Genomic DNA, 26,743 nt, shown 5'->3' with positions numbered 1-26,743 from the left:
CAGAAAAATACTGGATGGTGTTCATCAAATACTGAAATTATTATTCAATAAGAAAAATCCGTTTGTGTATGACGTTTTAAAAAAGAAGTTAACACACATTAAACAGTACTTTTTATTTAGATGTTTATAAGGCAGATCTATGAGAATGATATAAAAACAGCATGTAATTTGATAGTGATATTTAGGAGATTACAGAGTTTTAGCAAATATCTATTACAGGGTTACAAAGAAGACAATATTTTCCAAGCAGATACAAAATATCTAATGAAAGACCGAGGCAAGAAAATGAGTATAATTAACAATGGAAAATCAATTCTAATGTGAATTGTACATTATCCTTTAAAAACTTTTAAAGGTAAGAATTATTGCAATCTAGTTTATTCAAACAGTGTTAATATCATGACAAAGAATTGAAGGCCAGAATGGATTAGTTTTGACTTCCTATAAAGAAACCCAAATTTACAATGGCTTAAATAAAGGAAAAGGCAGTCAAAGTAATGAAGTAGTCAAGATCTTTTTAGTCTCCAACATGCCTTCCTTATCATGTAGCCTTGGTCCTCTTGGATATTTGCCAGGGTTCCTGTTAGAGCTATAATTCCAGCAGCAAGATGGAGGAATAAGATAAAGAACACATGCCACTTTCTTTGAAGAGACTTCCAAGAAGTCACTCATACATCTTCCTATATCTCACTGGCCAACACTCAGGCACATGGGAACACCCAGCTGGAAGGGCAGTTGAGTAATGTGATGGGCAGCAGCTTTTAAACAAGAAGGGTAACTAGACATTGGGAGACAACTTCTAGTACCAGTTCAGGCTGGATATCTGCAAAGCTATGAAAGACCTTTAAAGAAAATCTTAAGAGAACATTTCCTTGAAGTTGACAATTTGGAAATCATACAAAAGCACCTGCTGTGATGATTTAATTTAGCCCATCTAGCCACTGGGAGAATCCATATAGTCTGCCCTAATTATGGATGACTGCACAATGGAAATCCAATCATTTGGAAAGTTAAAAAAACTCACTATGTGCATGTGTTAGGCAGAACTAAACATTTTTTGCTATCATATGGACAGAATCTCTGAATATTAGAACTTAGTTTTTAATTTTCTTAGATTAAAAAAATTATTCATTCCTGTAAAATTCACTGTTCAAAGGTATGAACAGATTGTATTTCTATTAGATTACAGTTTCATTTAGAGCAATTACATATTCTGAATATATACCAGAAGTTGTTTTATTGACTTATGAACAAGTGGGGGTGGAGCATCTCATTTTCATGATGACACATCATAAATATAAATCTTAACACTGGACTGAGGTGTGTTATACTATTTATAGCATTGCTTTAAACATGACATTTTAGACTGTTTAAATTCTTATTTCAAAACAGATTTTATATACTGACACAGGTTCAACATTCACAGTATTCTGAAAGAAATACTTATGAATTATGTTTATGGTTCTGCATTTAAAATATCACATAAGAAACCTTAAATTTCACAAATAAGCCTCTTTTTTGGAGGAAAACTGTATAGAATTTATTATGAATTAGTTTAATGGCAAAAGGCAACTGAAAAGAATTAAAGTTGTATTATATTACACAAGAAATGATACAAAAATTGGATATGATAGATTCTTGAAGCCCTTTTATACAATTTTGATAACTGGACTGTAAGTATATTCATAAATTACTATACTTAATTACTATTATCAAATTAATTTTGAAAGTAAAATTCCTTAAGTCAAGATTAGGCTAATTTTTAAGAAATTAATCAGGTAGTTTAATACTGGAGCTCATTAGCCAATCCCCAATATAGCACACAAAATAATTATCTCTGACAAATGCCTATAAATATAATTTATTCATACTTTAAATTTAAATAAAAATCTCTACATGGAGACAATCTAGGCTAAATTTCCATATATGCTTTGAAAAATATACGTTAGCATGAATATATTCTTATTTAGACATGATTTTAAACATTCTTAATAGAGGAGACATGAAGTCTGCATGCAAAAGCTAAATAGCATGATTCACTCCATGATTATTTTCCTCTTAGGAGAAAATTACTTGATTTTTTTGCATAGGATTAAGACTGGGTATATTTTCTACATTCTTATAATTTTCTCAGGGGCACTTCTCAAAATACAGATTAGGAAACAAACCTTCGCTACTTTAAAGTTCCCACCACTTTCTCACATCTACCAAGAGCAGAACTCAGTCCTATTTCTGAGGCCAGATGATTTAAAAAAAGAAATTATGAGAAATAATGATTAAGAAAATAATCAAGTAGGAAATAGTAAAATAAAGCAATTAAAAGTCAACTAATATTTTTGCATTTTTGAAAGGCTTTTAAACATTTAGAATTATAATGAATATATTACGCTTTTATTCTAGAACTTCAAAATTATTTCATCTTTGTAGTACTGAAAAGGAGATATTACCATTTGAAACAGCACTTACATCTTACATCCATTTTCATAAATTTTGTTTTTTATATTTTCAAAGGCCCCATTTATCTGTAGTGATAATTTTATTTATATTATTGGCTACTTAATATATACATGGAACAATATACTTCAATAGTCATTTAAGTTTTAAAAATATTTCATTGTATTTTCACATTAAATGGAGAAAGCATGGTCTTAAGAGAGAAGGAACAAGAAAGCATTGAAAATATGCTGTTAATTTCACTAATCCATTACAATGGTTTATAGGTGTTTACCCTTCAAAGTTATCACTCAACTGAATTCTTATAAGATCTGACAAGTAATTATCAAGAGGGGAAGAATATAATTAAAACAAAGAAAATGGAGAGCTCAATTTAAAAGTTCAAGATATTAAAATTCACCAAGAAGAGAACATCAGAGAATCATGGGTGATTTACCAAACTGACAGGATGCGGCAGGGAAAGGGCCATTGGTGGGAAATCGAGCCTCCACTTAGTAAACGTCCTTTTATTGGTGGCAGCTGGATTCAGTAGTACTTCAGTGGGTAAGTTTAGACATGTTATAATTTTTGGAAGAGGAATGCATATAATTGTATCTTGTCTGCAACTTCCTATTTTAATAAGGAAAGAGCAAATGGAAAAAAATGTAGGGCATTCTAACCAAAGTTAGAAATGAATGAAATGAAATTTTAATGTGGAATGTCAGCACTGAAAAATTTTATGAATAAGTTGTATAATTATACGTCTCTAGAATTGATTTATAACTAACCACTTATCCTACAATCGTTTATGACTGCAAACCGCTCTCTAATGGATGACTGAGCAGGCGAGAGGACTTCTCAGGAAGAGAAAAAGTGATGATCAACTCTACAGAGACTTTTTAAGATTCTGGAGGACCTCAGCCATTCATTAAAACTGCTATGGTCCTATCTCTGATGGGGTCCCTCACTGCAAAGAGAGGCTTATGGACCGCCATGGGTCTCCAGGCAAGAGCCTCCCCCAGGGTAACAAACTGTGGATTATCTCACAAGCAATAATAAATTTATGATTGTAATATTTCCCTATATCTTTGGATACCCACAACCCACTCTAAAGAATGTCAAAGCCGTTACACAAAAGAGGAAGCATCTAGACTGGCATCATGAATGTGATGCATGGGGATGGAGCAGGTGCCATACAGGCTAGTGGTTAAAACCACAGCCTCTGAAATATGACTGCCTAGAATGCTGGCTTGGAACTTACTGTGTGACCTTGGACAAATTACTTAACGTTTTTATCCTTCTATTTTCTCATATGTAAAATGAGGATAATAACCACCCCTGGCATGGGGCTGCTGTCAGTACATATTAAATGGGACAATACAAGTAAAGTGCTTAGAACAGTGCCTGGCATGTTATAATCCCTCGATGAGCAGCAGTAAAATCCTATACCATACAGAGCGGTAACGGGCGAAGGGGCAACAACACAGAGCAGTTGACATTTTACACAAATAAGGCCAAATTACATACTTGTGTGTAAACTTAACACTTTCCCTCTAACTAGAAACAATTATAAGATTCCTAGGATTGGTACTATATTAGAAAAATCAGTCTTGGAGGCCAAATACTACTGTCTTCTCCCTGAATGACATATTAATATGCAAATGAAACTGCTCTGTTAACAAGATAAAGAACAAAATCTTTCATGAGGTACACATTTTCAGTTTGTATTGTCTCCAATGCATTTTAAGTATAATTTCAGGTTCAATTTGTCTTTTTAATTTGTGATTGTTCACAAATCACATTGGTTCATACAATTAATTACATTCTTCAAACTCTATCTCAGGAGAGAAATATAGGAATGTTACCATGACCCGTACATAGATGTCAATGTAATGTGTCCTTTCTTAAAAATAATGTATGCTTATGCATTTTTATTTAAGCTAGATAATAATTAAAACCTTATTTAAGCTACAGAAAAAAACATATATTCATTGAATTATATTAAAACCTCTGCTGGTTTGCAAAGTATTTTTAACATTATATTTTATCTATATTATTAACTAAATAATTTTGCCTGGTTATGGAATATAGTTTGTTAAAATAACAATAGTGTTACACTTGTACAAAACAAAACATACCTAATTTCAACAATAAATTGACTATAAAAATTCATATTGGCAAAATATGACATTTGTGAAAACTAGTATGAAGAAAATTCTACCACTAATTTGGTTGAGATCTCATCGAACAGGTTTCAGCCCACAGCAACTTGACAGTGCACTTGCAAGTGAACGTAAAGGAAGTCATAAAAATAACGGCATGAGCAGAACTTTATATGGCATCAGCGAGCACCATTTATCATCACATCACTGTAACCCGCTCTGGTGAGAGATGAGGAACTGCTCCTCCAATACTTTCTTCCAGAAATTGGCTCTTTTCCCAGCCTTTTTTAATTCTCTTTAGCTTTCGGTTTATACATGGAAGGAGTAAAATGATCTTACCCAGAATTACAATTGAGGGCAAAACAAGAGCAAGAACAAAGTTTGGTGGTGTATAAAACCTGTAGTACTCTTCTTCAAAAGCTCGTTTCCATCCATAAATTAAAACATGGAAAGTACTTATGAGTAGAGCAACATATCCAAGCGTAGACTTGGGGTAGGGGTGGAAGAAAAAGGAACAAAGAATAAGAAAAATTATTCAAACTCATAAATTAACTCATCCAGCTATACCATATTTTGTTTGTATTTTGATAAAACTATTTTGTCTTAAATTATTGAGCTACTCTTTGTTCTCTACTGAACTAAACAATTTTTATATTTTCATATATATTTATTTATATATTTATATTCACACTATATTTTACACAAATAAGGCCAAATTACATATAGTCTAATATTCTGATTATTTTATTATATCAAGAAACTTTTCCTCATGTCATTAAATATGAAAACATGACTTAAATGCTGTATAATATTCTGTTAAATGTATGTGCTCTAATTTACTTAACCACTCCTTTTTTTAAATCATTTACTCTGTTTCCAACTTTCCCCAACTATAACTAACGTCACTTTAAGCCCTTTCCTATATTTTGAATTATTTCCTTAGAACTGATTTCTAATAGTGGTATTATTGTTCAAAACACCTGGCTTTTCCTTAAGGGTTTGTTAAAACTGCAAAACTTCTTTATAAAGCTTATCCACATTCCCACCAGTTGTGTATAGTAAAAAAAAAATATGTCAAGCCCGGCCCAATGGCGTAGCAGTTAAGTTTGCATGCTCTGCTTCAGTTGCCCAGGGTTCGTGGGTTCAGATCCCGGGCACAGAGCCACGTTGTGGCAGCATCCCACATACAAAATGGAGGAAGACTGGCAGAGATGTAAGCTCAACAACAATCTTCCTCAAGCAAAAAGAGGAAGATTGGCAACAGATGTTAGCTCAGAACCAATCTTCCTCACCCCCGCAAAAAAAAGTATATGTGTGTACACACATACATATATAATAAAATTAAATGCTGAAGAGCATTCTCATGGGTACGCACACACACATAGACTAATTGACAGTAAATATGAAAAATCTTATAGTATTAATATGTAATATAAATAGCATTTCAAACATGTAACTTTACTGACCATGTTAAATGAAATTATCAAGAGTACTTCAGTTAAGTAGTTTATAGGTTAAAATCTAAAAGGTCAGCATTCCAAGTTCACTAAATTATTATGTTCCGTTGCTTACTTTGAGAAATGGTCTCTGTTACATAAAATGTATTCGTACATCAGTGTGATGGTGTAATGTCTAACTTCACTGGGAAAGGATCAACTCTCTAGCAGAAAATTGTTTTGTTTGCAATTACTCGTCTAAATTTATAATGATAATTTTCACCTGTCTAGCATCTTTTATCAGAGGGTTTTTTATTTCTTTTCAGGTGTGATTAAACTAGCTGTTGGGGAAGTTTTCACATTTCTTTCCTTCAAAAGAGAAAAGTGAATTTAGACAAGGGATATGCCCTTAATTTGAATGAGACTTTTAGATGACTTAAAAAAAGGGTCAAGCAAATAGGCAAAAAACAAACCAACCCCAAATTTAGTGTACCAACCAACACTCATCCACCTACTCGGTTATAAAACATTTGGATATAACTAATACTGATTTTGTGATAATATAGGTAGGGTCTAAGTTTGAGTTATATATTTTTAAAGTTTGCAAATTTATTTTATATATATATATAATATACAGCTATTACTGGAGAAGTACACAATGCTGTTTTGAAAGCCCTTTATAGACACTCATATGCATATGTATACAACTGATATACAAAATACATATACTAACAAGACTCATAAGGCTAGTTGCTTGTCATAATCCATTAAGCTAGTTACCTAGTTTGCCACTGCTTGTGCTTGTGTTTGTACACACACACATTTCTTTTAAAATATTCAGACTGACCTTCTCGCCACTTAAATTTAATGAGATTTTTCTGGAGAGATCAAAATGACTCAAAATATAAAATCTTCATTCATCTGGCTACTAATAAATTGACTTTTGGCATTAAACTTGATCTAAATTCACTCATCCCCTGCTTTCATTCTTTTTCTTTTTAAAATAGCTTTTATCCATAACATAGTAGGCAGAGCTATCAATGCCTTCCAGTAGGATCCTCTGCTGGTCTTTCACGTACGAAACCAGAATGGTCAGTCCAACGTGGCCTCCAGCAATGTGTGTTCACTGAGCTAAATACCTAAACATAGCCCCAAAGGCACTCTTATAAGAAGCATATTGAAACTGAACTGTACCTAACACTTAAATTCTGTGCCACCCAATCTCTCACCAAACAAAACCCCACATACTTGAATAAAACTGAATTCTCTCCAGTTTAAAGCATTGCTCACTGAAGGGATGGAGGTGACTGCCAGGAGGGAAAGTAAGCCAAGACTCATTATGCCAAAGGAGATATACATTTCAATTCTCCAAACTTCTTCTTCATTCCAAGAGTTTTCAATATTTGCATGAACCTAACAAGAAAGCAAACATGAATTTCCTTTATTTGGTAGAACATTAACTGATTCAGCACAGAGTTCAGTCTTGGACTAAGAATATGTCTTATATGGGCATATTTAAGTTGTATTAGTTCAATTTAACAAACTGTTATGGAGAACCTGTTACTGGATGGTATTATTTTAGGTGTGGGGGAAAGAGAAGGGAGAGTTAATCAAAAAGAGACTAAGATTTTTTCTCCTTTCTTGCATACATGTGAGAAGACTGGGTAAACCTGTCGTTCCATTTGTAATACATCCTGGTTACAGGGACTCTGGAGTCCCGACGCCACGAAATGCCCAGCGGTTGGTTCCAGGATAACACCAAAGAAGTGTTGGCAGTTAAGACTTAGTTTTGAGGTACTTTTACAAGTTGGTTTAAACTTGTGTGGAATAAAATAAAAGCAAAAAGAGCCCTGAGAACCATATGGACTCTGTGTGGCTAACCAAGACCTAAAACCAAAATGGAGTCAAGTGGCCATGACAGGACCAGGAGGCAGTCACATACTCTGTTCCCCCGCAAAAAAACCCAAGCACTCGCTTTGATTCTGCCGAAGTTCCCAATTGTGCAAAAGCCCCTAACAGCCACCTGGAGCTAACCAATAAAACTGGGACCTGCCCCAACCAATCAGGACAAAGCTGGCTTGCATCCTTCATTTGCATAAGTGGACCTGAGTGGGAACCTGGGTGGGAACTTTTTCTATAAAGGCAGTCCCCTTTTTTTGTTCTCCCACAACATACTTTTGGTTTGCTGAAGGCCATGTCTCCCTGGTTTGCAACTGTATGAGCAATAAAGCTTTCCTAACTAAATTCTTGTATTCTAGATATTTTTTGTTGACACTTGGTTGAATGTACATTCTGACCTTAGTTCAACTTAGAATCCAGGAAGGGAATTTCTAGTCTACATCTGTATCTTCCTCTCACATGAAGAATATTTATATGTTGGATTTATCTCTTTCTTCTTATCTTCTTTTCCCCGGAACACTGAGATTTCCCTGAGGATAAAGCCCTACCAAATGCAGATATTTACCCACTTGAATTGCTTCACTAATATACTTTTCCAACTGTCCAAGTGCCTCATCCCTATACAGTTCCTTTCCAAATGTCTTTCCCTTATGTTGAAAATGTGTATAGAATCAAGGCAGACTTGATTAACTCTGAATGTGTGGTATTCTGTGTAGGGACTACTTTTAGAATTATCTATTTACACGAAAACAATATAATTAGAGTATAAATCAAGGGTTGGACTCCTTGGGCTAAACGTTTAAGTAAGTATCTATTCATGTAAAACAGATTCTAACTTAATACCAGCTTAACTCTGTCCAGTTTCAGTTTACCAAACATACTTGAAATTAAAAAAAGGGAAAGCTAGTTCTTAGCCATTAGGTCTCTGGAGCAATACCAACATCCTGTCAAAAGCACAAAGCTCCTCTGTGGAAAAAGGCTCTTAGTATCTCATTTGATGCCCATGCAACAATACAGAATAACAACATACTTCAGTCTACCCAGAGATTACAAACTGGATCTACCTGCCCTCCCAGTTCATTCATTCATCCCACAAATATGCTTTGTGAGTGTCTACTATGTGTCAGGCACAGTTCTAGGCATTAGGCATATATCAGTGAACGAAACAGACAGAGATCCCTCCTTTCATGAACCTACATCCTGATGAGAGAAGGCAGACAACAGTAAATATAATAAACGAGGAAAACAAAGTGTGTTGGAAGGTGGTAAATGCTACTGAAAAAAGAGAAAGCAGTAGAGCAGAGTGAGAGGCACTGGGAGTACTGAGGCCGAGTCAGAAGCAGGTGGCAGAACTTAAAATGGTGTCCAACGTAGGCCTCATTGAAGAGGTGAGATCGGAACAATCGGCTTGAACCAGCAATGGCATTGAGCAGATATCAAGGCCTCAGGAGTCAGTTAAGAGCAGTGGATTTTTAGAGAGAATGGCTTAAAGAACATGAATGTATTAATTTTTTTTCAGATTATTTTAGGTTGAAATTGTTGAAACAGGCATAAGTACTAGATGCCACATACTGGATCATGATGCCTCGGTTCCTTATAAAATGCAAAAGCTTTTACACATTTGTTTTGGTGCAGTGTCTTTGGCTTTCACTGAGAAATGCTACATCAAATGGCTTCAATGAAACCCTTTCTATTACATTTGCTGAATGGGAATCACTGAGGAAAATCAGTCTACTCCATCATCAAGCTCCTTCCACGAAGCTCTCCCTGAGATTTTCTTCAGGAGCTCTGTGCTAGAAAAGCTTCACCTGAGGAACTAGTATCTTTCCTGCTTTCTGAAAACAAAAACCTCGTAAGTGTATGTCTCCTGATCTTGACTTCCCATTGTGTTTTATATTTTCACTGGTTCTAATATTATTGTATATGTTTACTGAGAGTTGCCTCATCATTTTGTGGAACATGGCCAATCGTAAAACATTAAAAGAATTAACTGTTCAATGCTGAAAGCAATCATTGCAATCATAACAGGAAAAGGAAAAAAAAAAGAAACTCAACCCTTTATTTCTCTGCTTTTATTTTTGCAAAGAAAGGGAAGGTAGCAGCTTTTACCATAAATGATTTTGAATTACCCACATAATTCTTATGCAGAGACATTGTTTAAAGAACAATTCTTTTCCCTCCCTAAATATACCAAAATTTCTATTACAAGGTATGTAAAATTTTACACTATTTTAAATCTTACATTTTACAAATTATACTAATAAAGTATTTTACTATAATATAAACAAGCATGTTCCATACCTGCTGATAAGCCATGTTGAGAAACAAGTATCTCTCTGACCTTCTCATTGGTAAGCAGAGGCTGTAGGCAACATGGACGGAAGCGAAGAAAAAACTGAGTAATCCAAGCTGTTTTCTACACTGTAACCAGGTCTCCAGCCAAGGTGGAAATCTCCTATACTTGGTGCCATAATAAAGCTGATAAGCAGCTGCCAGGAGACCTGCTAGGTATACTAGGGACAGCAGAGTAATGGCAACGATGGGCAAGGTTTTATTCACAATCTCAATAGGAATCTTATAAAAGTCACTCTGCTGGTTTCTAGCATATGGATGGATCACATCTCTGACAAAGGAATAAAGAAAGAAAAATGTGGCCAGGCTTATGGCAACCACGACTGGCCCTCTCCAGAGAGTAAACAGTCGCAGGGGTAAATTTTCAATCTCCCTAGCTGACGATAATAATCCCAAGTCAACAGGAATGAAATTCAACTGACGAGCAAGTTCAATAACCTGTTGTCGAGCTTGAATGTTGTTGCTGCATATATAAACCTGTGGCAAAAACAAAAGACTCATCATTACTATTGTTTTTAATAAAAATGGTAAGGATTGCATGCTCCACATAATCTATGGATTATGATGGATTTGCATTATTTCATTCTATGGATTCTATGGATTTGCATCACTCAAGGTACTTATAATAACCTTGAGTGATGCAAAAAGTTAAGGAGATAAAGCATTTATTAATCTATTTATTAATTGGTTAAAACAGTGTCATAGAAACAGAAGTCTTTGCTACCTGTGATGACATAAAAATACAATGCAGAAAAATCTAGCTAGGATCTGGAATTGGGAAGTCCTGGGGGAAGGAAGGCAAGAGGAAAGAAAGGTTTCTCGACCACGTGGTTCAGCAGCAGCGACAAGGTAGGGTCTCCCCTCCAGAGGTCTGGGCGGAGCTTGAGCTGCTGGCCATGCCCCTCCCCCGTCCTCTTCTCTCACTCCCGCCGGGGAGGGGGCTGGGGGGAAGTGGTTTAGAGGGGTGGGGGTGGGGAGGGGCTGGCGCTTCAGGCTTTGTGGACAACATTTAGTTCCAGGACTGTAGTGATTCTGCCTAGTAGAGTGATTGCAAGCACTGGCCTTCATAGATATTCAGCAAGAGAGAAGAAGGGCATGAACTCCGGATAGTTGAATTTCCAATTAAAACCTTTATATTATGTCATGATGCTGTACTATTTATAAAATTTATCTTTTGCCTTAGAAACCAATTCACCAAGTATCTCTGAAAAACCATGGATAATCTCAGGTATATTATTTCATTGGTCAGAATAAAATTCTTTCATCTTTATGTGGTGATAATATACCTGGTGCAGGAAAAAATGGTATTATAAGGCTTAGTTAATTTAAATAGTAAAGCAACTGCCATTTTCTAAGACTAAGGTATTACTTCTGCAGGAACTCTAACGACATGACAGGTTGGGGTGAGGGTGGGCTTTCAAACTGCCAAAACATCTTAGATAAAGTAACATAGTTGAGAATTCAACAAATATTTGTTGAGCACCAAATTCACTGCTGGAGCGAGCCACTGTTATTTATGGGTGGTCATCTCACTTAGGGCTAGAATAATATTACTATAAAGTCTCTGAGTAATGTTTGGGGAAAACAAATTTCCAAATATATCCCTGAAGATGTTTATATAAGGACTCTGGAACAGACCACGCTGAAATATTTGCATGCTAAACCTATTTAAATTATGCTGACAATGTAGAGCTCTTTGGATTATTAACTTTACCTAACATTAGCCAGATAAATGACAAAGTCTATGCTATGATACAAATGTTCATGAACTTCTAAAATGGAGTGGGGAAGAACTCCTACACGTCAAAGAAATAAGGAAAAGCATTCTAAATTAATTTATTACAGTTGTGACAATGGTGAAGTAAACTATTTTTAATTCACTAGGAAAACACCCCTATAAATTACAAAATTTTATAATAAAACTACAAGTATAAATCAAACATTCAGAAGAAGGGCATGAGGACTATGAAATACAAATGAAATTACTTTTGTAGCTCACTTTGAATTTAATCACTGTTCCATATTTTTTCTTGTTAAAGAATTAAAATTATCATAAATATGGGCAAAGGATTAATTTCAGGTTTATCCTAATTTGTTTGTTCTGTATCACTGCTAAACTTTGGTGGATATGTGAAAGAAGAACAAAAGGATTCAGAAATAGCCTCCAGGAAAGTTGGAGAGTATATATTCTTTTACTAGTCTCCCAAATTACACACTTGAAAGTGAATAGTTATCATGACTCTGATATGCAGCATACAGTGACACAATACTGAAATGTATTCTCTAAGGCATCTAATCAACTGTCTCTATGGACAAAAATAATAAAAGTATTTTATTATCATGCTTCATTATAATGCACAACCACACCTTTAAAAGATTTTAAGGTGCACTATTTTCTATCTTTACTTATAAAACTCTCATTCCACAAAGGCATTGATGGAGCTTCCCAACTGCTTTAAAGCGGATAGAACCTATAGTCTTGCATACTAAAAAAGACCCTAAGAAACCCAATCTGCTCCTACCTTCCTCACACAGATTAAAATCTACACTTAAAATAAAACAAACTGTACTATTTAAAATTCTATGAATAATCTATGTAAAGCAAAAAGGTACTTCTAAAGCATTCTTCTTGAGGATCAGACTAAACAGTATTTCATACGGAGATGGAACACTGTGTTACTAAGTAGTTACGAGGGAGGAAGAAGAGGAGGAAGAAAGGAAGGAAGGTTGGGAGGGAAAGAGGGAAAGAAAAAAGACGTCTTCTGTTTTTGAGGAAGCAAGGAGAAACTCAAGCAATGTGTCCCAGTCTTCACCAGCCAACCTTGGTTCTTCTTGAATTAGCTGGTTATGACAGGACAGTCCAAGTTATTTTCTCAGCTTTCCACATTATTTTGGGAATAGAAATGTGCCCTTATAAGGTCAGGACATGAATTTTCAGGTACTCAGACAAAGTTTTCAAAATTATAATCATTGGAGAGTGTCAGAATTTGGTTTTTAAATATATGACATTTGTTTAACTATTTAAGTACAAAACACCAGATAACTAAGAACAAAATTTAAAAATACATACCTGCCGGCTGGCATCCTTAGGTCCTAACTGAAGTGCCCAAGCTGAGACAACATTAAATCCTTTGACAATCAAGGAATCCGGGAATAATGAAGCCAAATATTCAGCATTGGATTCTGGGTATTGGTTTATCCTCATGTTATTACTCACATCAATTAGGATTTTACCCACAAGTAGATGTCTTAGGTCCCACAGGGAGGTGTAATGTTCTCTATGTATAGCAACAAATATTATATTTGTTTTTGTTAGAGCATCTTCATGATGAGTGACATCTACTACATGAGGAAAAAATTCAGAAGCAAACTTAGGATTTCTGCTTCCTATGACCACATGATAGCCACATCTAATAAGTCGAATGGTCAGAGATTTAGCAAAATCCCCACTTCCAATTACACCGACAGTGACCTTCCTTGCATCTTTGATGCCATTTATGCCGTTAGGCAAAAAAGTTTCGCTAAGGCTCTTAGGGCTTCCCATCATAGAGATCGATTCCATGATATGGACTCTTCCAAGATCACCAGGGATATCCTAAGAGACAGAAAATAAAATGTTCATCAATGACCTATTACCAAACATTAATACATTTCTAGACATTTATAATAATGTCCCTCATTTCTACAGGTAAAACGTTTTGGCAAGCTTTGTAACCTAGAACACAGCAAGACACGATTTGTAAGCTATAAAAAGTTTCCCAAATAGAAAAACAAACTGTCACAAAGTTGATGTGCTAAAGTGGGGCTTCTCAAATTTTAATATGCACATGAATCACCTGAGAATCTTGTTAAAACGCAGATTCTGATTCAGTAGGTATGGAGTGAGGCCCAAGATTCTGCATTTCCAATAAGGTGATGCCGATGCTGCTGGTCTGCAGACCCCTCTTTGAGCAGCAAGGCACTACAGCACAAAAGGAAAGAGAGCAACGTTTTCACTTAACACTTTTTAAAAAATACAGTTCTAACAAGTCTGACTACGCAGTTTTTCAGCAGATCAGAGGCAGCAAGTCAGAAGTGCCACTGGAGGTAGAGAGGACTGTAATAAGATGTGACAGCACACAGGACAGAAGACAGAAAAACCATAGAAAACAAGAACTATTTAAACCGAAACTGTCTAGAATCATTTGAGGTGGAGCCTATAAACTATCCTATATACCCCATTAGCTAGTGAGGGACTTTATTATTAAACACAAGTAACATAAATCAGCTAATAAAAAATGAACCCTGGCACTTAATATTTTAAGAAAAATAGGTATCAAAATATAGCAAAAGATGAATTAAATACTATTAATTTGTATCATTCACCCTATATATGGTACCCTATCATTGAGAAAGACAGCTTCCCTATGAAAAGGGGATAGTAAAGTGTTTATGGCCTTAAATTATACAATTCTTAGGAAATATTTTGCTTCCCCTTTTATTTCTTGGCTGTATAGAATATAACGCAGTTATTCTCCCTGGAAAAATCTGTCACATTATTTTTTAAGTGATTAACATCGGAAATATTCATATTTGTAACAACTTGCTCAAGAACACCAATCAGATTGCCATGAATCAGTATTGCTGTTGGATCTGAATGAAAAATACTCTTCCATTCCATCTCCATTGCACAATTTCTTTCACGCTAACAGCAGATGTGGATCACTTCAGAGGATTTAACAGATTTTACAGGAACAAGTGGAATCTTTCAAAAAACATGTTTTTTGGGTTTTTACGAAAGGAAATTTGAAATTACTGGAGCCAGGAAAATTCAACTTTTTACCCTAGAAATGGAGCACATTCAATGACTACAAATACATCAATAAATTAACCTTTAGAAAGACAATAATAATATTACTTAATATTCATATAGCACATACTATGTGCCAACTCTGTTGTGCTTTACATATTAACTGATTGAATCCCCACAACCACCCAATGAGATAGGTGCTAATACTGTCATGCCCATTTTACAGATGAGGAAACTGACACATAGAGAAGATAATTAATTTGTCCAAGGTCATATGAGAGAAAGTAGGGGAGCCAAGATTAGAACCCAGGCAGTCTAGCTAAGGCATGTGTCATTTGGGTGCATGTAAGCAATTTAAGAAAGAGATTTTTCTTTGGGTATGAAGGCAAGTTGGAAGAGTTATGGTTGTGCTCATATTAGTTTATTCTTCTTTCTTCTTTGGACGTGTCATTGCTCCTCAGCATTACCTAGTGATCTTAATGTCCAACCCAGATCCTGGGAAAGGAGAAAACTCATTATTTTTTAATGTATTACACATGTTTCATTTCACACTTTGCAAGATAGAAGGGGTGGTAACATCTGCTTTCCCTTGGAGTGATCCCATGCACCCAGAAGGCCAGGCGAGGGTCAGAGGCACCAGCGTAGCACAAAACCACCAGTGTCTTGGGAATCAGGAGCAACTACAGGAAACTGAAGCAATTAAATCAGTGTTCATTTCAATCAACAATTCAAAGCCGAATGACCAACCTACCCCAATCATGTATGTTAGCTAAGGGTGACAAGGATTACTAGACTCACACACAGGATTCCAAGGTTCCTACATGCCAGTCCCCCCAGTTCTTCTGAGTAGAGATTATAGTATCCCCCAAAATATAAGAAGTGCAGAATCTTTAAATCTAACAGTCATGATGATCAAGGCCCTTTCAAACTAAAAATGAAACAAAAGCAAAACTTTATCAGTTATCTGTATTTTACAGAGCAAGTTCAAATCTCTTTTGTAAATCAGAATGTGAAGAGGTAAAAATACATTAGGACGTAATGTCACCTATGGGCCCCTCATTATACCATGTAATTTATACATATTAATAGGTGACTCTGCTCTAACTATGTTTGGGCCTTAATCCACACTGTATTTCTAATGGCACGTTCCAAGTGAATCCTTTAATAGTATGACTGTGGCTACAAATAGAAGCTGGCCTAGCAAATGAGACTCTTTTCACATTATAGTTTTAAGAATGTAAAAGCATTCATGAGAGACAGAAAAAAACCTCTTTAATGGATCTGAGAGATGGAATATTTGTGTATTGCTTAAAGCATATAATAATACCACATGCTTGTGTGCTATTTCATAGTTCACAATGTTTTCATGTATATTATTTGTCAAATGGCTGTGGAGTACACATCATGCCCATCTTAAGAGGAGGAAACACTGGCTCAGAGAACTTTACCTATTTGCCTAAGACAGTGCAGTTTGTAGTGACACAACCTCTGCTTGTTCTAAAACTGCAGTGTTAACATTATAGGGGGATCTTAAAACTGTTTAGATCTCCAAAGGTCATCCATAACTGTATTCTCTAAAAGCAGTACTAACTTTAAATGGTTAAAATATGAATCTCAGCTTAGAACAGTTTTAAGTAAATCCAAAACTATAAATTTAGGAATTCTAGACAGAAAACAGATAAAATATTGAAATAATTCCAAGTTTTGGATTAAAACCAACCAAAGACCTGAATTTATTAATACTGCAAACCAAAAAATGATCGGTTGTGTGTAACTCTTGAAGAACCTTAAAAGCAACCCGTTTGTCTTTTTGGGATGCTGTAGACACTATGAAGGTGTGTAGTGCTTTTAGAGGGGAGGGGAGAAGAAAACCCAAGAAGTGTGTCCATATCCTGTGGAACTCATCCATACAGAGACCTAAGAGCAACTCATCTCCACAAGCTATAGGTAACTACTATCTGGTGCTGAGACACTGGAGCAAAATCTCATTAATCAATTAATCAAGGAATGATGCAACTATAATCTAAAGGCAGATCTACCCTGTTGTGACCCAGCATGAATTTATCTAGGCCATTACATGCTTTGCACATAGGAGATAAAGGACAAGAGAAGCATGATGCCCACACTCAAGGAATCTACATCTAGCTAGGAACAGACAGGAGGTACTTGGATTAAAAAGCAGAAAAAACTGCACATCAGCATACAATTAAGAATGAGAGCGGCCGGCCCCGTGGCCGAGTGGTTAAGTTCTTGCACTCTGCTGTGGCGACCCAGGGTTTCGCGGGTTCGGATCCTGAGCGTGGACATGGCACCACTCGTCAAGCCAGGCTGTGGAGGTGTCCCATGTGCCACAACTAAAAAGACCCACAACTAAAATATACAACTACATACTGAGGGGATTTGGGGAGAAAATGCAGAAAGGAAAAAAAAAGAAGAAGATTGGCAACAGTTGTTAGCTCAGTTGCCAATCTTAAAAAAAAAAAAATGGAATGAGATTGTATGATCAGAGCGTAGTTCCTCTAGAAAATCAGGGAGAGGAAGTATCACATGGTTTTCTCTTATCTCAAGTCATTCTTTCATATATATGTTAAACAAATAAATGATATTGTACTTACAAAATAATCTCTAAATTACACAGAACTTCTTCAAGCCAGGTTCACAGTGCACTACTGGTTCATTCTATCTGAAAAACCACAAGGACCCAAATTTAAATTCGGCTTTCTGTGACCTTACCTTAAGAGTGCTAGAGCACTAGTTTCCAGATAGGACGTTATCACTGGCCTACATCAATTGAAAAGTATATGGGGACAGTAGGGAGTTTTCCATAAAATTATTCAACTTAACAAATTGTCCTATACTCTGAGAGTGTGTCTTTCCTACTTTTCGGGGTCAAAATGTCATTTTTTCATAAAAGGATAGTGATAACAGTTGTTTGAGTTGGGTGTCCTATGTAGATCCCCTCCTTCCTTTTTATTTTACTGGTCTGTAAAATCTATGAGTCTGGGGCCCACTGAGTTCGCAGACATTAGGAGCTCTCCACATGAAAGTGCTCCTTAAGCCTGTTGGAGAGAAACCCTCTCTGGAGAGGGGAGAAGGGTACCCTGAGCAAGCTCCCTCCAGCTGGAGATGGCTGCTTAATCCTCAGGAGAAGACATTCCGGAGATGAAATATCAAATATCCCAGTCTAGTTTTCTGTAACTAAATGGTGATTTTCACTTTCATGACCTTTGGGTTGCACAAAGATAATCCCTAAATTCTCTCAGTATTTAAACAAATAAATAAAACCCAACTGTGTATTTATATCTATGATGATAAGGAACTTCTCTGAGGGAAGATGTGGCTCTTCTTAGGTTTTTATTTTTCAGAAGACATTCTTAAGCCTTTTAGAAAATGCCAGAAGCAAAGCTGCAATTCTGCTTGAAAAATAAGAACGTGATTTTCTAATGCACCAGTCGTCCAAGCGTGGTCCTTGCACCAGCAGCATCAGCGTTACCTGGGAACTTGTTAGAAAGGTAAATTCTCAGGCCTTAGCCCAGATCTCCTAAATCAGAACTGCTGGGGTGGAGCCCAGCAAGCTGTGTTTTAATAAGCCCTCAGGGGATTCTGATACTCAGAATTAGATTCTGATTCTATAAAGTTTGAGAATAACTGCCCTAATATAATGCAGTCCAACTACTATCTGAATATTAAAATCCACTTAACTCAGATTATTAAATTCTTTCCCTCAGTTGAAATTCTTGGGTAATTGGTATGCACCTTGATTTGAAAATCATTTTCCAGAAAAGTATAAAATAGCAATTTTACTAAAACTATATAGATTTATTCTTTGAAATTCTGTCTATAAACTATTGCAAGTGCAAATGATTTATTAATATTTCATACTTGGGTCTGAGGGTCTTTTTGGTTCATGTTTTATAGAACCAACCAAAGAATTTTCAGAAAAGAAATATAATAGCATTATAGTTAAAGCTTACCTCCAAGACTACCAGACTCTTCAAATAACCAAAATTTCAATGAGACTAATTCAAAATAACAAGGAATTTCCAAGCTATTTCCTTGGCTTGGTATGTATTCAATATATACCTTTATATGGGCATGATTTTAGGACGTCTCTAGGTCCTAAATCATCAAAATAAAACTTCATATGTTTATTATGTTGCAGTTACTAGGACAGGAAAGCAGTCTAATTCATGTTGGAAAGATTTTCAACAAAAAAGCTGTCTGGTTAAATTTAGGTTTAGAAATTCAATTAAAAAATTTATTTCCCAAAGACTTCAGTTAATAAAATTTAGGGTATTCTTCAACAAATTAAAGCAGCAACACTCCAATACCTCCCCACCCATTTTTCTTCCATGTATAGGACAAAGAATGGTACACACATCCCTCCATCCACCTCACAAGTGTAGCCTGCTTTGTCAAGCAGAGCAATGTGCCCTGTGCATACTTGGGTTTTCATCACTTTCATAGGTTAACATGACCTGGAGTATGTCTAAAATGAAGCTGGCAGTAGCAGGTCAGAGCATGGCTGAAATAATTTCCCCATTTGATGACCTCGTTGCAGATGAGACCTTGAGATAAGGATACCTATGTTTACTGGCTAGCAAATACAAGTTTTTCTGTGTTGTAGTAACTCACTTGCAAATAATCTTCTATGAAGGCCTGGCATTCTAGCCTCTACACAAACCCATTTCCCTAATTTCAGTGCCATACCATATAACTGGTTACAAATGGCACTGATGCCTTCTGGGTGCTATGAACTTTAGGGATCTCTGGTGGCTGACGTCAACTTAGAATCCAGCCCACAACCCAAGATCATAACGATACTCATCCATCCATCCACCCATCTATCCCCATCCGATATCTTATTGAGCCCCAGCCACCAGGCATTAAGCTAGGTGCTGACACTCCAATGACACAAAACAGGCAGTGGCTTCCAGCCTATCTAACCAATATGATGAAATCCTGAATGTTGAAGCATACAGAGCAACTAAAAAAATTAAAACTTTATTGAGGTATAATTTACATACAAAATTTACCCATTTTAAGTGAATAAAAAAAGTAATGATTTTCAGTAAATTTACAGTTATGCAATCATCACCACAATCCAATTTTAGAACATTTCCATCAGCAGTAACTGTGATTATTCAAATTTTAACAAAACTGCCGAGAGTAACGCCTCTAAAAAAAAAATCCTACCTCCCTCAATGTTCTGAAAGCCCCACCAGCTTTCATACACACAGGAGAGTGTGACCCGAGTTTTGCTGTTTGGTGCCATGGGAGTAATCGAGGGTCCCACCACCCGGGTAGGTAGAGAGGCAGAATTGCAATCCCTAAGCTGCCTCTTCCCACAAGGGGGAATGACCAACTAAAGTAGAGGTCCTCAGCTCCACCGGCACATGGAATGAATGACCTGAGGAGCTTTAAAACATAGTGATACCTCGTCAGCACCATCCCTCCACTCAGATTTTTATTTAATTGGTCTGGGGTTCAGCCTGGGCTTCAGGATTTTTTTAGGGATCATCAGGTGTTTTAATATGCAGCCAAGATAGAAAACAGCTCTAAAAGATACAGGATTCAACCGAATATTTTGGTATGTGGAGATAACCAATGTGGCTTTCTGATCCTTGATTATGCTCATTTTTACACTGTTGTTTGTAATAATGAAAAATAACGCTAGTGAGAGAATAACAGTTGCCCTTGAACGCAGGCAGCGAAAGGATATGTGTGCAATCCTTTCCCCTCTCCCACTCAGGCAGGAGCAGTATCAGAAGGTCCACTCACTATTTTGCAATTTCCTCTCTTCATTCACTGGAAAGGGCAGTGTCATTCCTTAAAATGTGTCATCCCACCACACAGCACATTTTGTTCCTGTTCTTTGATAATATTCAAAATTCAGAATGTTCCAGTGATGGTATCCTCAGTTCTCCAGGCATCATAGGTTCTGCTGACCTGAGCAGATGAGTTTCCAGGCGGACTGACCCGCTCTAGAATAGCACCTACCAAACTTTAACGCAAATGTGATCAGCTGGGATCCCGTTAAAAAGCACATTCTGATTCTCTATGTCTGGAGCGAGGCTCTCAAAAGTCTGCATCTCTCCCAAGTTTCCAGGTGATGCCCATGGTCCTGGTTCACGAGCCACACTCTGACTAGCAAGGTCCTAAAGTCTTTCTATCTTTTCATTTGCTATTATTCACACGTAATACAGGCTAAATAATTGAGAAGACTATGACACTTATAGAAAGTTTTGTTTATGTAGTATCGAGGAGAAAGGACAGGCCTAGGCTTTGGAAATCACCATGTTTTGAGTCTGTTTCCTTTGTTATAATGGAAAACAAAGAGGTTGTACTTGACTCCTGCAGTCCTCTCTGACACTAAAATTCTTGTGTTTCCAAGCCTTAAAGCTATATAATAATGGTAATATTGGTGACTTATATTTAACACTAATATTTCAACTTTATGAGCTCTGCCTAAAAGTGTGACTTAAGTAGTACATGGGCTCCTTGAAGTTTCAAGGTCACAGTTTTCTTGAGTGGACATTTGGCTTGATGTATGCATTTAATATTTGATGTATTCAAAGTAAGAGAATTTGATTGCAGTCAGCTACAGGCCTCCTAATATTTTCAGTTTAGAAGGATTTCTTTGACATTCCTCTGGCTGAATGGCAGCTGTTGTGCTATATTAATTTTGAAAAATAGAACCTAATTTGTTTTGCATATAAACATCTAGGGCATTAATTACTGGATGATGGTAACTCTGACAGAGCTGTCCTCAGGGATTTTGATGACATTCACAACCTGCTGAGTTGGATAGGTTATTAATAAAATGTAATCTTCCAGGGCCATGAGGTGGGGTAGGTGTATCTTTGACTTTGCAAGGCCAGTCTGAGCCCTTCTTCTTTCTCTTGCTAACAGTCAGCTCCTTTGAGGCTCATGGCCTCATAATACCCTCTCTCCATACTCACGGCTGTCACTACTAATTTCTAGCTTATTCTTGGTCACTGGAGACTTTGGCCCCCGGTATGTACACAGTCTTCTTCTCTGCCCCACCAGCTGTCATCCTCCTCTGGTACCTCATCATTCATGGGGATGAACCTCATGGTCTCTTGTTTCCTTCGCTTATTTTCATCAAAGGCAATGAATCTTTGCCTCCACCCCACCTCAGTGACTCACTTCCTGATATCTCCAAGTATTACCTCCTAGCATTCTAATAATCTTCCAACGTTCCAATAGTCAAAGATTCACACTGATAATTCTAGAAAGCAGAATAAATTTGATCCACTGACCCCACGACTTTCTCACTCTCCATCGACCTCCTCCTGGTTTCCCTTTACCCATCCTAGACGCCACAGTGTAAATTTATCATCACTCACTTAAAAAGATCCTCGTCTCTTGTTGTGAACTCAATGTGTGTGTCCCCTCAAAATTCATATGTTGAAATCCTAACCCCCCAAAGTGAAGGTATTAGGAGGTTCTGCCTGTGGAAGGTGATTAGGTCATGAGGGTAGAACCTTCATGAATGGGATTGATGCCGGCATAACACAGACACCAGAGAGCTCTCTCTCCCCTTCTACCACATGAGGGCACAGCGAGAAGACAGCCTTCTAGGAACCAAGAAGTGGGGCCCCACCAGACACCGAATCTTCCAGGGCCTTGATCTTGGACTCCCCAGGCTTCAGAGAAATAAATATCTGCTGTTTAAGTCACCCAGTCTATGGTATTCTCTTATAGCATCTTGAACGGACTAGGACAACCCTCTTACTCTCTAACACATTTACTTGGCAAAACTCCAGTCCTGGAAGAACCCTGCTATCCATTTTCACTGTATCTATATCAAGTTGAAGGTTGCTGAAGAAAAATCAGACGACTGAGCTCATTAGTTTCACTTTAAATTCACCTCTCAAAGGCCAGTCTGTCCGCTTCTGTCCTGGAGACCATCCCTTTTCTCCTCCCAAGGGTATATGGTTATGGCTTCCTCGATGACATCTCAAACTTAACAGAATGCAAAACAGAATTCTTTTTCCACCCAGAGCTGTCCCATTCACCCAAATTTCCTCATCTCAGGTGGGTACCATTACCCACCTATTGCTCAAGTCAGAAAGCTAGCAGTCATTCTTGAGTACTTGCTTTCCCTCACCTTTGACATAAAATCCAATACCAAGTCTGTTCTCCGAAATATTTCTTAAATTCCTCTCCACTGACACCAGCTTAATCCAGATCTCTATCATCTCTCACGTGAATTCTGCAAACTTCTAACGGGTCTTTCTCCTTTGCCCTTTGCAAGTCATCTTCTACGTAGTATGTAAGATCATCTTAAAATGTAAGTCAGATGATGTCTCTCCCCTCCTTAAAATCAATGGCTTCTTGTTGCACTTAAAACTACAGCCACCTTCCTGACCATGACCTAAAGGCACTGGATGAGCTGGCCCCTGCTCACCTCTCCAACCTCATCCCATTTGACTGTTATTCCCTCTGGTCCAGCCACAGTATCCTTTCAGGTCCAGCCAGAGCATGCTTTTCTAGAAGTAGAAAAGGCCAATCATTTTCCCATCTTGGAACTTTGCTCACGCTGTTATGTCCCTTCAATAGAATGACTCACTCCAGTTTTGTTTTGTTTTGAGCTCTTGTTAAGTTTCCTCTGTAATCATTTTATGTAATTGTTTCTATTTCCCCTACCAGACAATAAGCTCCTTGAGGATAGAACCATGACTGTCTTGTCCAACACTACCTCCACAATGCCTGGCGCATAGTAAATAAGAATGCAATAAATATGCTTTGTTACTGAAGACATCACAAACTGTCAGAACCAAAAGAAACGTAACAAGTCTCTAGGTAAGACCCCTTTTCTTGCTGATCAAGACATGTGGCCCAAAGGCGGTGAGTGATTTGTCAATGTCCTAGTTATGTCAATGTCATCGTTACTGGCTAAGGAAAGAATAAATGCATCTCCTGATGTATTGATTGTGTCCTTTATTGAAACTGCAGGCCTAGTCTTTTCCAAGTTTTTTGTGTACCCCTTTTCTAACATTTCTAACTCATTTATGATCCTTTCTTTAAAAATCAGTTTGCCTTCTGAAAACAGGATTGAAAGAAAAAAACAAACCACTAACTGGGAAAAAATATTTGCAAGTCATACATCTGACAAAGGCTTAATATCCATAATATATAAAGAACTCACACAACTCAATAACAAAAAAATCAAACAACCCGATCAAAAAATGGGCAGGAGACATGAACAGACATTTCTCCAAAGAAGATATACAGATGGCCAATAGGCACATGAAAAGATGTTCATCATCACTGATCATCAGGGAAATGCAAATCAAAACTACACTAAGATATCACCTTACACCAATTAGAATGACAAAAATATCTAAAACTAATAGTAACAAATGTTGGAGAAGTTGTGGAGAAAAAGGAACCCTCACACACTGCTGGTGGGAATGCAAACTGGTGCAGCCACTATGGAAAACAGTATGGAGATTCCTCAAAAAATTAAAAATAGAACTACCATATGACCCAGCTATCCCACTACTGGGTATCTATCCAAAGAGCTTGAAGTCAGCAATTCCAAAAGTCCCATGCACCCCAATGTTCATTGCAGCTTTATTTACAATAGCCAAGACGTGGAAGCAACCTAAGTGCCCGTCAACAGATGACTGGATAAAGAAGATGTGGTATATATATACAATGGAATACTACTCGGCCATAAAAAAGAACAAAATCGTCGCATTTGCAACAACATGGATGGACCTTGAGGCAACTATGTTAAGTGAAATAAGCCAGATAGAGAAGGACAATCTCTGTATGACTCTATTCATATGAGGAATTTAAACATGTAGACAAAGAGAACAGATTAGTGGCAAGCAGGGGAAAGGTGGGGTGGGGGGTGGGCACAAAGGGTGAAGTGGTGCACCTACAACACGACTGACAGACAATAATGTACAACTGAAATTTCACAAGATTGTAAGTTATCATTAACTCAATAAAAATTAAGAAAAAAAAAAAAAGCTTGAAGCCGAGGGGAAAAAAAAAATCTGTTTGCCTTCATCTGTGCTACTTCTTCAGTATTAAAATATAATTAAGCTCATTCAATACAAGTACATTTTCCATGTCACCAGTACAGTAAAAAGTGACTTGGATAAAGCTTTTCATTTCCTTTCTACACAATTAGCTCAATTTATCATTATTGATAGTCTCATTTCCCTACCCCTCAAAAGACTGACTAGGTAAGATAAAGAAACTGCAGCCATTCCAATTATGTCTCTAAATATCTCTAAATATCAATTATGTCTGCCAAAATATGTAGGATGGGTATTTTTCTTCTGTAAATATCTTTTAAGCTTTGAAACAACAGAGGGAGAGATGTAGAATGAAAAAATATAGCCTTAGATAGGGGAAAAAAAATAAACGGAGGAGATCTACCCAGAAGAGAAATAATAAAAGGTGGAGGCGGGGGGGGGGGGGGGGGGGGGGGGGGGGGGGGCGGATAGGGGAGATGGTTTGGAGAGAACTAAAAAGGTTCCCAGAAGTGGGGCTGTTAACAGGACTAGAATCTAATCACTCATAGGGTGGGGGTAGGAGCTGGAGTTCGAACTGTTTCTCTCAATTTCACCCACAGCGATGAGTGATAATTAACACGGCCTGGAACAAGTTTTTCCATCCAAAACTGAACTGCCTGAGGAGTAAAAACTGACATCAATCCTTCTCCAAGTGGTAGGGCAGCTAATAAATGGAAGTCTCTCGACAAAAATTCTCTTTATCTCTCTGCTCTATTTTAAGAGCAAGATTTTTAGGGCATAATTTTCAACAAGTTTTGGCTGAAGCTGAACACAGGCTCAAAGATAATTTAGGACACTGAAAGAAGAGGCCAATTACTTCCTAACACATAATGGCCTAAACACACCACGGTCACATAATTGGGTAATAAACAAAACGACTACTGGAAAGACTTTCCTGTTCGCAAAGCAGCGCAAGAAGATCTTCAATGAAATGCGCTGCAGGAACCCAAACTGGTAGGCAGACTATCAGGGAGGCTAGGGTAACTCGCCTGTCCTTTCCCTTTAGGGTACATTCTACCTGGGACGAGGTCTCTCCTGGCCTCCTTTCTACTGGGCCCAACCTCAGGACTTTCTGGGAGCTCAAGGAAAACCAAGAGGAGTAGGGGGCGGAATCGGTGGAAGAGACACCTTTTTTCCCCACCTTTCCCACGTCCCACCTCGAGGTGCCAGGAGATCAGGAACCCCGCCAGGTCATGGGGGACGCCGGAGAGGACGGATGCGGCGCCTACATCTCGACCCTCAGCTCCGCCGCCGCCGCCTCACCTCGCGCCCTTCCCCGACCCGCTCACCTCCGCGCCCTTCGCGCAGGGCAGGGGCCGGCGTGGCAGCTCTAGGGGCACGGCGCCGACTCCGCAGGGGCCGGGCCGGGCTCCAGGGCCTAGGGACTGCGCCTCCGACCCGCGGCTGCACGGTGGCTGCCGCGGCGGTCGCGCTCCGGCTGCTTCCCTGCCTCCCCGAGCGGGATCGCGTAGAGCCGGCGAGGAGGAGGAGGAGGAGGAGGGGGGGGGGGGCGAGTGGCGCGCCGTGGCGGCCGCGCAGTGACGCGCCGCTGGGGGCTGCGCGCAGGGAGGGCGCCGGGCCGCCCGGGCTCGCCGGCTGGTTGGCCTGGCGGGC

The 26,743-nt window shown here is 37.9% G+C and overlaps 1 protein-coding gene and 1 long non-coding RNA gene across 4 annotated transcripts in view; one reads left to right on the top strand and one right to left on the bottom strand.

The window, feature by feature from the left end:
• The window catches only part of LOC123284716 (uncharacterized), a 29,918-nt gene extending 5,763 nt beyond the window's left edge, over positions 1-24,155 (top strand). The window contains exons 2-3 of the long non-coding RNA XR_006526002.2: positions 9,566-9,782; positions 23,748-24,155. This is a non-coding gene — a long non-coding RNA (uncharacterized lncRNA). The remainder of the gene's footprint in view (positions 1-9,565; positions 9,783-23,747) is intronic.
• Positions 99-26,743, bottom strand: STEAP2 (STEAP2 metalloreductase). 3 transcript variants are annotated; one of them, XM_044767590.2, is made up of 7 exons: positions 26,419-26,699; positions 17,687-17,754; positions 14,119-14,243; positions 13,353-13,877; positions 10,232-10,759; positions 7,280-7,444; positions 99-5,082 (listed from the first exon to the last, which is right to left on the bottom strand). In XM_044767590.2, exons 4-7 carry the CDS (start codon positions 13,842-13,844, stop codon positions 4,795-4,797), a joined length of 1,473 nt encoding a protein of 490 aa, XP_044623525.1. In that variant the 5' UTR covers positions 13,845-13,877; positions 14,119-14,243; positions 17,687-17,754; positions 26,419-26,699; the 3' UTR covers positions 99-4,794. The 3 variants fall into 3 exon arrangements, with proteins under 3 accessions (XP_044623525.1, XP_044623521.1, XP_044623533.1); XM_044767586.2 differs by lacking the exon at positions 17,687-17,754 and having other exon boundaries at positions 26,419-26,743; XM_044767598.2 differs by lacking the exon at positions 17,687-17,754 and having other exon boundaries at positions 26,287-26,419.

This window comes from Equus asinus, chromosome 1, assembly GCF_041296235.1.
Source record: "Equus asinus isolate D_3611 breed Donkey chromosome 1, EquAss-T2T_v2, whole genome shotgun sequence".
NCBI classification, from domain to species: domain Eukaryota; kingdom Metazoa; phylum Chordata; class Mammalia; order Perissodactyla; family Equidae; genus Equus; species Equus asinus.
This window is presented reverse-complemented; position numbering and strand designations above follow the sequence as displayed.